Source organism: Mirounga angustirostris, unplaced genomic scaffold (assembly GCF_029215605.1).
Source record: "Mirounga angustirostris isolate CCGP_5_RB_7025 unplaced genomic scaffold, mMirAng1.0.hap1 SCAF_6, whole genome shotgun sequence".
Taxonomy (NCBI): Eukaryota; Metazoa; Chordata; class Mammalia; order Carnivora; family Phocidae; genus Mirounga; species Mirounga angustirostris.
The window spans coordinates 85218242-85232290 of NW_026991714.1; the positions used below are offsets into that span (position 1 = coordinate 85218242).

Genomic DNA, 14049 nt, shown 5'->3' on the forward strand with positions numbered 1-14049 from the left:
CTACGAAAAGCTGGTGAAAATGTAAAAGGTCATCCCTTCTGGCATTTTTCCAGGACAGGGAGTTCCTTTTTCTACCATGTCCTTTAGCTCTCTCCCTCAAACTGAGCTTCAGTGGCCACACACACACCATAGACACTCTCCTTCAGTCTGTGAATTAACAACATGCTTTGGAGGGGAAAATTCCTACATGTAGAAGCTATTTTTCTAGTGGGTCTATTTAAGAAAACAGAAAATTTTTTAAAAAGGGGGGGGTGCCTGGGTGGTGCACTCAGTTAAGCATCAGACTGTTGGTTTCCTCTCAGGTTGTGATCTCAAGGTCGTGAGATTGAGCCCTGTGTCAGGCTCCGCGCTCGGCATAGAGTCTGCTTGGGATTCTCTGTCCCTCTCTCTCTGCCCCTCCCCCCTGCTCGTGTGCTCTCTCTCTCTCTCTCAAATATATAAAAAACTCTTTAAAAAAAAAAGTTAAAGATGGTGACAGTAGCTGCGTCATGCTGAGAAAGGCAGGAGGTGGGTAGGAAGCCGTACACCTCTCTCAGTTTGTGTATTTTAATGGACGCAAACCTGAAAAACAATGTCTTCCCCAGATTTATTGCAAAAAGTGAAGCCAGTTCATTATGGTCCCAATTGCAGCAGCTCCTTAGATATCTCATGTGTTCGAAAGGCCAGGCCCAATGAATATTAATGCACAGAGTGGAGACAGACCTCCTTTCCTGGGGAAGACCTGTCTCTGTCGCTGTTTGTTACATGATTTGCATCCTGATGCCTTAAGAAGTTTCAGAATTTATCCTAAACTGTCATCCCAACATGGTATCACTGTTTACAAAAATTTCTTTTCTTGCTCTGTTACTAATTATGATAAAGGGTTAATTTCACACGTGTGCGTACACACAAAGGAAAAAATTATAATAACCACATTAAATAAAGATGAGGAAATCATCACATTCCCTTCCCCTCCCCCCAAGAATGGACAAAGTGCATGGACAAGAAACTATGAAAAAAAATTATAAAGGCACAAAAAGAAGCGAGTTCAGCCTTGTGATTGGTCAGATATATGCAGAAATAAGGCATGAACTAAGTACTATCTAATTATTGTTATTGGACTAATAACCTTTTAAGAAATAACACCCAGTATGGGAAAGGATGGGCTGGTAGCATCAGTTAAACTGTATAATTCTTTGAAAATCAGTTTGCGCATGTGCTACGCCATAAAGCTGATCATACTCTCTGGTCCAGTAATCCCGATCTGGCACTTTATCTTTAGAAAGGAATTCATAAAAATGATCGCGAAACACATCAAAATAAGGACTAAGCACAGCATGGTATATTGAGTCTCGGAACGTTATTAAGACCATAAATAATAAAGTGGAATGCTATGTCACAACAGGGAAATATAAGTGTGTTGAGGAGCATGGCTCTGGAGCCAGAAGTTCCGAGTCCCATTCTAGCTCTTCACTTCCCATCTACAACTCCCTGAGCTCACTGTTCCTCAGTGTCAGCATCTCTAGAATGGAGGTGACAAATTTATCACAAATAAAGTTGCGAGGCTTGAGTGATGTGGGATGCTTTCATTATTGGCACATAGGCGAACGGCAGGGAGAGAATACACAGTGTGTAAGAGGTGTGCACGTGCTTCGGACACTGGGGCGACACTAAAAATGAAACCAGGAGCTCTGTTACAGATGTTGTATGATGGACTTTTTTTTGTTTGGCTTTGAAAATGTGTCTTATTCTTATGCCGTTTTGCGGAATAAATTTTTTTTTTAAATTTTAAACCACTAAAGTAACCCCAGGAATCTTATAAGCTTCACCTTCAGAGGATTCTTATATAATCCATAGGGGAAATTATTTTGCCTCCAAAGGTTGATGCATTGCTAGGATTCCAGACCGCTAGGGAATTTCAGTGTTTGGTGACCTTCTCAGGGCAGACATGGAGTCCGGTATTTAGCCCCTACTGTTCCTCAGTCTCTGGGGGGAGAAAATGGCGTTCGGTGAAAGACAAACAGACATTTGCCAAAGTCTAATTTTCTGTTTTGCCAATACAGTTGGGACATACGGACCAAAGTCAAATGCTGGGTCACATACAGAGTTAAAAAGAAGCTCAAATACTACAGTTACCTTGTCTGAGCAAGCCCAGGCTTCCTTTCATTAAGTACACCCTAAAATCACAGTGTGTTTGCATTATGTTCTTTCTTAGGGAAGGGTAATATAACATCTGGGGATACATGAAGTATAAAGCAGCCATAGTAAAATAGACAAAAAGGGAGATGTTCAAAATAGGCTACAATAACCAAAAGTTAAACATCATTTTGGTAAATAAAAGGAGAATTTAAAAGTTTGGTTATAATTAAATCTCGAAGCCAAGTATGCAACCAGTTGTTAATGAGTCATGAAGACCTTGGAAAGTATAATGTCAAGACAAAAATACAATTACATTATATAACTGTGGGAGCACACAAAATACAAGCATATCTGGTTTATAATTTTTTTTCTTTTTTTTTTTTTTAAAGATTTTATTTATGGGCGCCTGGGTGGCTCAGTCGTTAAGCGTCTGCCTTCGGCTCAGGTCATGATCCCAGGGTCCTGGGATCGAGTCCCACATCGGGCTTCCCGCTCTGCGGGAAGCCTGCTTCTCCCTCTCCCACTCCCCCTGCTTGTGTTCCTGCTCTCGCTATGTCTCTCTCTGTTAAATAAATAAAATCTTCAAAAAAAAAAGATTTTATTTATTTATTTATTTTGAGAGAGAGAATGAGAGACAGAGAGCATGAGAGGGAGGAGGGTCAGAGGGAGAAGCAGACTCCCCGCTGAGCAGGGAGCCCAATGTGGGACTCGATCCTGGGACTCCAGGATCATGACCTGAGCCGAAGGCAGTCGCTTAACCAACTGAGCCACCCAGGTGCCCCATTTTTTTTTTAAAGATTTTATTTATTTATTTGAGAGAGAGAGAATGAGAGACAGAGAGCATGAGAGGGAGGAGGGTCAGAGGGAGAAGCAGACTCCCCGCCGAGCAGGGAGCCCGATGCAGGACTCGATCCCGGGACTCCAGGATCACGACGTGAGGCGAAGGCAGTCGCCCAACCAACTGAGCCACCCAGGCGCCCCTGGTTTATAAATTTTTGATGCTGCCAAGTCAGTAGATCTTTAAGCAACTCCTGATGGTTTCTGCCATGCTATAAATATTAAACTTCAAAGCATTAGCTTAGGATTGCCCACCCCTATGGTGATCCACCCCTCCCTCCCCAATTGTATAAAAACCTGAGGGAAAACAGATGAGACAGGATGGCTACCCCCAAATACGGAAGTGTGGTGGGCCCAGGGCAGCAAAAAGTGGAGCAACGAAGCAATCAGGGCAGGAAAACATGGATCGGCATACCCCCTTCTCCTTTACAAGAGCTGAAAAATCAAATTAACAACAAATAATGGTCTCTCAAAAAAAAAGTACTGTCTCTCTTGGGTTCCTAAACGAATCGCAGCTTCAAAGAAGAGGAAGTAGCCGAGGAAAATAGCAGGAGGCCGTGACTCATGGCAATGTCAAAGAGGAAAACAAGATATTTCATACAAATGTAATCACTGGGGTGCCTGGGTGGCTCAGTCGGTAAGCATCTGCCTTCGGCTCAGGTCATGGTCCCAGGGTCCTGGAATCGAGTCCCGCATCGGGCTCCCTGCTCCGCGGGAAGCCTGCTTCTCCCTCTCCCACTCCCCCTGCTTGTGCTCCCTCTCTCGCTGTGTCTCTCTCTGTCAAATAAATAAAATCTTAAAAAAAAAAAAAAAAAGTAATCACTGGAAAAAATTGTGACAGCAGAAAACATGCCACAGCACCAATAAAACTGAATTCAGTAAAACCTCACAGAATTGGGACTCAATTTAAGAAAAAAATCAGTCCTAATTCCTCAAAGCCCTGAATTACAGAATATGTTAAATGTTTTATTTAAAATGCAAAAACTCACTCAAAGAAGCTTAGAAAGAAGACCATCACATTTTGCAAGTTGAATTCCTTAGGATAGGATGGCACAGTAGTAAATTCATAGGCAAACAGGGCTTGTGGTAGTCCTCCACCAGAAACTCTGGATAGTATGTCAACCCACTTATGAATGCCTGTACTTGCAGGAATACAGAGGAAAACACTGACATTTAAGCATTTTAGAACAGGAAACGGAACTATCAACGGTTCTTTGAAAACGTATCAAAAAGTGGTTTGAAGTTAACAAATATGTATCCAATTACATTGTTACAGTTCAACTTTTTTTCCTACTAGCTGTAGAATGCTAGGCCCCTTTTAGTCACCCTTCCACAACAAAAGATTTCGGTTTTAATACAAAATATGTTGTTATCATAACAATTATAACCTATAGGATCTCCCAACGAGTGAAATGATCCATCTGGTATCAGGAAGTTGCAGATAGCAGATCAGGTTTGAAATACAGAGAGCATACTTACAAATTTCAAAATTAAAAAAAAAAAAAACCTGTCTTTTCAGGGTACACAACATCCTCTAGAGGTGATTTTTAGCAGACTCTGTTTTCATAGTCATGACTATGAGTGCAGCATTTAGGAAGGGTGGTGAGGTTGAGGGATGCGTAGAGAAACTCGTGTTATGAATCAAGTTCATGAAGAACATAAAAGTGCAGACAAAAAAGGATTCAAATCCTGGCTCCTACCCCTCATGTCCATGTGCCCCTGGACAAAGCTCTGACCCTCTCTAAGCCTCAGCATCTTCATCTATAAAACAGAGACCATGCTGGAGCCGGCCACACACTGTCCAGAGGATTAGGCAGCTAAATAGGCGTCGAGACTTGGCTCAGTGCCTGGTGCAGAGTAAGGGCTTAAGAACAAAAAGAAAAGTAATCCACATTTATAACTGAAGAGAATGTGACAACATACAGGGGATCACTCCTTCCTTTGCAAGAACATAGTAAATCCGTAATAGCTATAGTTAATCTGTGCACACAGCAAGGGGTCCAATAAGTACATGCTGAATATATACAATGAAGAGCAAGGGAGGAAGAAATCTTAAAAGAACTCATTTTTAGACTTCTAAGGATCTATATAAAAGGTAATATGAATACCTCTATGAATACTTTAGAATTGAGTTCTACTAATATTAAGTTCTAATAATCATAATAAGAACAATATGTTTTCAAGTCATAACATAATGCTGAAGTTGTTCAGTTAACTGAGGGTAGCACCACTCCCACAAGGGGACATTTAAAAATGGAGGTGGGAGGAAGAGTCACACAAAAGACAAGGATCCAGATGTGGAGCACTCTGCAGGACATGATATGGTCTTATGCAACATATCACCCTTCACCAACTCACAGCCAACAGACTCTCCTCTAGGAATCATGGCATTCTGCCTAACCACCACTCTTGGCTTAATCTTCAGGAAGGAGCGCATGAGCATAAGTGTGTGTGTGTGTGTGTGTGCACACGTGCAAACCAATGTCATCAAAAGCCCAGAATCCAGAGGAAATCGAGAAAGACCAGGAAAGACACTGTTGCCAAGAATGATCCACCAGACACTTCAGAGTCACGTGCACCCACCCTATTATATAGAATCATGTTCCCACTCCAAACAAATTAGCATATCAAAAAGCTGTATATTGTAATTGGTATGAAATACAATTAAAATCATCATTGCATTCCACTAGGGGATATATGACTGAAGTATTGGGAATGGAGTATAGAAAGCAAATCAGGAGACAGGTGGAAAAGAAAGTAACAAGTAAGGACTTCTAAAAAATCACACAGAAATAGGAGATCAGAAATGGTAGAGAGCAAGGGAAAGAACAAAGTATGGATGCAACTGTGGGAATGTGAGACCAGAGGGACTAGTAAATGGGGGCTTTGGTGGCCTCAGGGACTGAGGGTCTGATTCACTCTGGACCATGAAGGCCTAACACAGAGCCTGGCATACTGTAAGTGCTCAATAAATGCTCAGAGAAATGATGCACGGATAGATGAAAATACTGTTATATGCGAAGTGACTGAGAAGCAGGTAAGATACAGTGCCTTGCAAAAGATCAGTCATTCATCAAGTCTCACGCTGTGATGACTCTCTACGCCAGGTGTTGCACAGATGATGAGCAAGCAACAGAAGGGAAATGAAACTAAGGCCTCCTACATCTGAACACAGGCTTTTTACACTGTTGTGGAGAGGCCTCCCAAAGGAATTATCACAATTTTTTGATAAAAGAGGGGGGAAGTTCATTGCAAATGTCAAGCACAGAAATTCACAGGCAAAAGTGGTGGCAGAGAAATAACCACACTAACAGAGATGCAAGGATATAACTAGAAAAGGAAAAAAATATGGAGAGAAATTTAAAAGGCAAATATATATGTAACTGATAAAATAATGATTTTATTAATAAGATTAATCAATGATAAATAGAGATGTAAAAGTTCAGTCCATGAAAAACCTGAGAAAAGAAAGATTATGACATTTTTTAGAAGCTTTTCTCTCAAAGTTCATATTATCTGTGTTCTTAAATCTAAACAAAGATTTCTGATTTAGAAAGGCAAATGCAAATAGGATATTCCCCATATAACAATCTAAGTTCTGCCACATACAGAACCTGCAACACACCTCTGGTTCCAAGACAAACAGCTTGGTCCTTGGTCATCAAGAGCTCGATTGCTGTTCTGGCCCCAAGAGAGCAAAGTTGTCTACCACGCAGACCTTCCTCAAAGTTCAGAGGGAAAAAAGTGACATTTGGTGAATATTTCTACAGAATATGATCTCTGGCTACTCTTCTACATTTCTAGTCTCATGTTTGAATTATGTCAGATCACTGGAAATTTCCAGACTTAAATGTAATTAGCCTGAGCCTTTACTAATTCATTCCCATGGTATTATTATCATTTCACATGTTTCTTAAAAATTTGGGAGATTTTAGAATGACTCTTTTCTAAATCCTTTTTGCCAAAACACTGGATCAAAATTTTTGTGGAAAAATACGTACACACCCACACATCTAAGATATGTATACATTTCAGTCTATCCATGAACCCCTGCTTTGAAGACATCCCCCTTTCCAGGAGGGATTGGTAACAGCCACATGGAGAGTGTTTTTGCATTTGTTATGAATCTGTTGTGAGCTCTCAAAAAAAAAAAAAAAATGCCTTTAAGCAGCGCCTAGGTAACTCAGTCCATTAAGCATCTGACTCTTGATTTTGGCTCAGGTCATGATTTCAGAGTCGTGAGATTGAGCCCGGTGTCAGGGGCTTGAGATTCTCTATCTCTCTCTCCCCCTCTGACCGTCCCCTCCCCCACTTGCACACGCACTCTCTCTCAAAAAAAAAAAAAAGGCCTTTAAGAATTTAACACCACTCCACATTCCTGAAAACTTTGTGCTTTTAGCTGCTTTTGAGGAGGATGGATGACACTTCAGTTGTCTTTTTTGCTCTGGTTCCTAGGAAGCTCATTATCACATCATATTCTCAACACAGAATAATTAACAAAAGCCAATGACTTTTCTTCCATCTCAACTTTCAAATTTTATTTTTTTGTTAATTGTGTTGTTTACATCTCCATTATGTTTTCTCCATTTCCTCCCCATACATGGACACACAGACACACACACGGAATGAAAATTCTATTCTTCTGTTCTAATTTTTCTTCAAAATTTCTTCTAAATACATCCTATAAATGTGGAAAGAGAGTTACTGCCTATATATGCAGAACTTGTAAAGTGCAGGATCTCTATACTGAAGATCTTTTCTTAACAGGTGTGAGGTAACTTCTAAAAGAAGCTTCACCTGTGGACTTCCAGAGTTCAAGGAACACATATCTCACTAGAGGATGTCATACTTCCTTCCATCAGCTATTTCAAGCTCACAAGTTATGCGGTAGTCCAAAAGTCAGGGCAGGATGATGTCAGCATGGACCTACGGCCTTTCTAATCTAAAATAAAAGGTAGGTCCTCCCTTATGCACAGAAGATGCATCCAAGACCCTCGTGGATGCCTGAAACCACAGAGTACCGAACCCTACATATACTACATTTTTTATTACACGTATAAACCTATAATAAAGTTTAACTTACAAATTAGGCACAGTAAGGGATGAACAACAATCACCAATAATAAAATAGAATAATTACACTGTAATAAAACTTTTGTGAATGTGGTCTCGCTCTTTCTTTCAAAATATCTTGTGTTGTACTCGCCCTTCTTGTGATGATGTGAGGTGATGAAATGCCTACATGATGGGACGAAGTGAGGGGACTGACGTAGGCGCTGTGACACAGCATTAGGCTTCCAGTGACCTTTAGATGATTCATCAGGGGGATCATCTTCCTGACGGGGGTCGATTGCAGGTAACTGAGACCGTAGAAAGCAAGACTGCGGATAAGGGGGAAGTACTGAACTAGCCCCAAACCATAACTGAAAAAATTGACTCCCCTCTAACTTTATTACACTAAAAAACTGCTCCTCATCTGCCCTCCACTTGTTCTTACTCATTGAAAGGCAAATGAGTTAAAGCTGAACACACCCAGCCGTCACTCCGAGGAAAAACAAAATCCTGCCATTTGATAGCCGCGCAGAGAATCCCTTTACGTACTTTACGGGCCCTCTATACGAATTCCTGACAGCTCAGTGGGCCACAGACCCTGCCAGATTTTTGAGCTACATCTGCAGTATCTTTTCTATTCAGGCAGCTGGTATAAAGTGGGGAAATTCATTAACATGCTAATGATGTCCTATTTAAAATTCTAGCCCTGATTATTCTGTGATTAAATCTCTCCCCTTGACGTCTGCTTCCTTTATATCTGAGTTATAGTGAGAAATCAACAATATTAATAAAGTACAATACAGATTATCAACTTACACACAAGGGATGGAAAAATTTATATAAATCTCAGGGTTGTCTTTTTGCTGAAAAGCAGATATAGCAAACTAAAAAAGTTACTGTTGTGTTTTTTTTTAATCTCAGCCTCCCTTAAAAAAAATGAAATCCACAATAATTAAAGGTTTATAGTTAATCTCCACAAGTAATCAGGGGTTGAAAGCATTTCATTCTATTTTAATGTACTTAAAGTTGCTCAGAATTCAAACGCATTTTCCTGAAGTCTTAAGGAGCTGATACAGGTTAAAACACACCCCCTTCTTGTCTCTTCACAGACTGTGTATCACTGTGACAAAGTCAACGGATTCAGTGATGATTTCTGTCTCCCTTTGCCCTTGATTACTCTGGCACATTTCAGGACTTTTTCATCATTTTGTTCTGTCTGCTCACATCCCAATATGAATATCCCACTCAGACAACTCAAGCATCTTCCACGAAAGACAACCAAACTTACCTCTGTTCTCACTAAATTAGAAAATGAATTTGAAGAATTAATGAAGAAGAAGAAGAAGAAGAAGATCCAAGGTCTGGGTCTATAATTCAAAGTAGAGGAGTAAAGGAATAATATGGAAATAAAGGAATGTTTCATTTTAACATCTGGCCCCATTAAATGAACAAATACTTATGGTATATTTACTATTTGCAAAGACACCATGCTGGATACTGTGACAAAACAAATGAAACATAAGGACAGTGCTTTTCTTTGATTTCAATCGAGCCAGCCACAAAAGATGTAATAATATTGTAAATGATCAGCAAAACACTTCCCATCTATAAGAGTTTTCTGTATGAGAGAGACTGCTAATTGCTCCCCAAAACTGCAAATCTCTCCTTCTGCTATAGAACCAGAACCCCTGGCTGGACTTGGACATACGTGTGCCTGGGTCAGCCATCTTGGACCAAATGTCACCTGTCCAGGGGTACAGATGAACAAAATAGAAGAGCCTGGGTCCCTGACCATCACAGAGTTACTTATCCATGGTTGCCACATTCTGCAACCATGCTAGAAACCAAAATCGGGTTTATTAAAGAATTCTACATATTGCTTATTTCTTAAATAGTCTTATTTTAAAACATTTTATCTAAGGATAAGAAGAGTCAGCTCGGGGCGACTGGGTGGCGCAGTCGTTAAGCGTCTGCCTTCGGCTCAGGTCATGATCCCAGGGTCCTGGGATCGAGCCCCGCATCGGGCTCTCTGCTCGGCGGGAAGCCTGCTTCACCCTCTTCCATTCCCCCCTGCTTGTGTTCCCTCTCTCGCTTTCTCTCTCTCTGTCAAAATAAATAAATAAAATCTTTAAAAAAAAAAAAAAAAAGAAGAGTCAGCTCATGGGACATACACGCGTGTGCATACTATTCCTTTGTATTTGCTCTACATTTAAAGCTCTACATTTAGAGCTCCCTCTAAATCTTTAACTCTCAAAAGCCAACAAATGGCAGACTATGGACTTTGGCCTAGTTTTATTGCATTTCAATAAATAAAAAGCTTCAATCTACTAAGGAATTCATTATTTATTTATTTATTTGTTTATTTATCTCCCATTACTCTCATCAACCCAAGATTATTAATTTGGTTGACCTAATGCCAAGTCACCTCAGATTGGTTAAGAATTACCTTCAGCCTAAAGCATAGGGAAAAGGGTAGCTGATCCAGCAAAATCCAAGTCTAAAACATAAAGAACTCTTTCACAATAGTAACTAGCCATCTGCAGCTTAGAATCATTGATGGTAACAATCTCTCATTCCATTTGTTTATGTTTTATTCATCATTTTGAAGATACTTAGTCAAGTGACAAGGATGAGATTCAAAAAAATACTACATGGCTCATTTTTTCTTTTTAAGAGATATTTATGGCTTTCAAGAGCTCAACTGTTCAAATGAAAATATTGCTCGACTAAATTTGTCCGAATTTGTTCACATCTTCTTTATTCTTAGATTCAATAGATTCCCCCATATTGTGCCAAAAATTATGGAGTGATGACATGAGAAATTTCATAGTTTTTATTGTTTATACATTTAAAAAGTCTATAGCTAAAATTCATTTAAAATATCCAATGATCATTCCTATCATGACTTCATGAAGCACAGCATCACATCTTAGGAAAAAAGTGTTGTTATCCCTCAGTACCCTAGTTATATAGTCAGACTGAAATGTACAGTTTCTACATATTTGGCAGAAAAGAAGGCTTGACCTACAGAAGTGGGGAAAGAAAGACAAGAAGCTCTCAGTTGTTCCAGGTTAGGCCTGCCCATTGGGAAGAAGACACCATAACAACTGAGTATCCTATCTGTGATTCAAATAACTGAAACCTCTTTCTACAACTGAGTAAGCCTTTCAAACACAATTTATTCATAGTGAAAAGACACACCTAATTTCTGCTAACTAATTTCATACTTCTTTACCTGGTTTTAAATACTAATCTTCATTTACTTCAATCTGTGGAGTATTTTCAAATAGCGTATTTCAAATGTGGCTACCTAACATTCCCATTCTTTCCTTATTTCTTTTTAAGTAAGAATGCTTTGTAAATATAGTTACTTATTAGTAGATAGGTCTTTCATTTTCCTAGTAAACATTCATTTAGGGACCATGATACACTATGTATGACCTCTAGCCTCCAGCAGCTTCTACTTCCTAGAAGAAATGCAAGAGCGCACACACACACACACCTCAAAATCTTTCTAAGTCACCTCATTTAATCTGTACTGCTTAATCAGCCTATGAGCTGGATATTCTTCTTCTCATTTTACCAGTAAAAAAACAGATTCTAGCATCTAACATATTTTAAATCTGCATTTATTTCTCATGATTTCATTCTTCTGATTAGAAACTAAAACACGGTAAATTCTTCACATTTTTTTTGAAGAAATAAGTTTTTACTCTATCAATTCAGACTGAACAAGCATCTTCTAAGACTGTCCCCCAGGGAGCAAACCTCAAGGTGACCTCAGTTACTCTTAACAACTGGAACAGGAAAAGAACATAAGAGTACGGTAACTACTCCGACAGGCAAAGACTTCAGTTAAGGCAGCATTCGCCTCTTCTACACCATTCTTCCTGGAGAAAGAAGCTCTCAGGAAAAACGCACACACAGAAGAGCCACTTCATGGTCTTTATTCAGTTTTCTGAGTCAGCAGGCTCTCGTCTGTGATTGTGCAAGCCAGAAGACTGAGCCAAGGAACAAAAGGAACATAATTGTCAAACACAGAAAATTCTCAAGACCTGTGCCAAGGGAGAGATTGCTCTAAATAATCACAAGGCCATTAGCAAATCCAGGGCAGAGGAGGGGAGAAAAGACAGAAAAAGAAAAGATGTCACATGTGAATAGCAAAACAAAAGCTGACAAGTAATTCTACCCCATTTGCCAAGGCTCCTGCCAAAAAAAATCCTCCAGGAAAAGTGTCATGTGCTCCAGGATGCCTTTCACATCGATGCTCACATGAGGCACAGAACATCCTGCCTGGCCACCTAGTACAATCAATAGCATGAATAGTTCACCAAGCAACAGTTGTGACTACTTACCGTAGGCAGCCTCCCCCTGGTCCAGCTCTCTTCTCAGTCGGCTGTAATCTTCCTTAACACTGCCCAGCTTTTGGACATTCCTGGAACTCAGCACCCGAAGCTTGTCCAAGAGTCCCTCCAGCCCTTCCCTTTCTGCTGTTAATGATCTAATCTCCTCCGTGAGCTCCTTGGCTGTAGAGAAATGGTTTCCTGCAGCACATTGCAAGAGAGAAGGAGGGAAAACAAATTTGACAGCATCCCCACACATGGAAGATTTAGCAACAGCTAATGTGCACCAACAGTATGGAGAAAGAGGGCTGAGCTTTGCAACTGCATCCAATTGCATGAATAGTCTTCCATGGAGGAATATGGAAAAACACTGACTGTCTCCTTCAACTGGGAAAACCACCAGTCTCTTTATCACCTTATTTTTGTTAGTTCTGTTTTAAAGCTTCCATTAGCCAAATCATGTCCTTGTGAAACACAATGAAACAAAAATGTCCAAGTGAAATCCAGGGAAACCACATGGTATGTGGTATGACTCCATTCAAATATCCAAATGTCAAACAGTTGAAATATTATAGTAGAGTGGAAAGGGACTAGCCACTGGAGTCAGACTAGACCTAAATTCAAATCCTAGTCCTCCTGTTACTCAACCTGCATGACCTTGAGCAAAGAAATTAACATATGTAATTTCAGGGCAAACTTCTTATAAAATATGATTGTACTAACACCTGCATCAGGTGGCTTTAAGAATAAACATGAAATTCTGTAAAGCACTAAGCAAAATATATCATGCATTGAATCTAGCAAGGTTGCAATTATATTTCTAAATATCAACAACAAATAAGTAGAAGATGATTTTTTTTAAATACCATTTACAAGATATTTTAAAGCTCAAAATATTTAGGGATAAATTTAAAGAAACATGTGCAAGACCTCCACACAGAAAACCATTTTAAAAACTTCTGAGAGAAATTTAAAAAGACTTAAGCAATCAGAAAGACAGAATACTATATATATACATATATTGGAAAATCAAATATTTTTAACATTTCTATCTTCCTCAAATTCATCTATTCACTCAGTACAATTCCAGTCAAAATCTCATGATGGTCTTTTGTAGAAACCGACAAGCTTATTCTAAAATATAAAATAAAACGCACAAGGCCTAGATCAGCCAAAAAAAAAAAAAAAATCCTTGTAAGGAAGAATGAAGAGAATATATATTACTTGATTTCAAATGAATGCTGAAGCTACAGATCAAGATAGTATGGCATTGGCATATAGATAAATAGATAAAACAGATCAATGGAATAGAATAGACAGACAGTCCAGGAGTAGACCATACTCACACAGTCAATTGATTTTCAACCAAAGTGCCAAAGTAAGTCAATAAGGAAAAGAGAGTACAACTGACCCTTGACCACCACAGGTTTGAACTGTGCGTGTCCATGTGTATGTGGATTTTTTTTAATAAATACAGTACAGTATTGTGAATATATTTTCTCTTCCTTACGATTTTCTTAATAACATTTTCTTTTCTTTCCCTTACTTTGTTGTAAGAATACAGTAGATAACACACGTAACATACAAAATATGTGTTAATCAACTATTTATGTTATTAGTAAGGCTTCTGGTCAACAGTAGGCTACTAGCAATTCCATTTTGGGGAAGTCAAAAGTTAAACTCAGATTTTTGACTGTAT

The 14049-nt window shown here is 39.3% G+C and overlaps 1 protein-coding gene across 4 annotated transcripts in view; it reads right to left on the reverse strand.

Annotated features, from left to right (window-relative positions):
* The window catches only part of DISC1 (DISC1 scaffold protein), a 366833-nt gene that overhangs the window by 191945 nt on the left and 160839 nt on the right, over positions 1-14049 (reverse strand). For 3 of the 4 annotated variants that reach the window (XM_064594632.1, XM_064594633.1, XM_064594634.1), the window contains exon 9: positions 12363-12551. In XM_064594632.1, the coding sequence (XP_064450702.1) occupies positions 12363-12551 (189 nt within the window). Of the gene's footprint in view, positions 1-12362; positions 12552-14049 lie in introns of those variants that run through there. The other variant, XR_010412429.1, reaches the window with a different exon arrangement.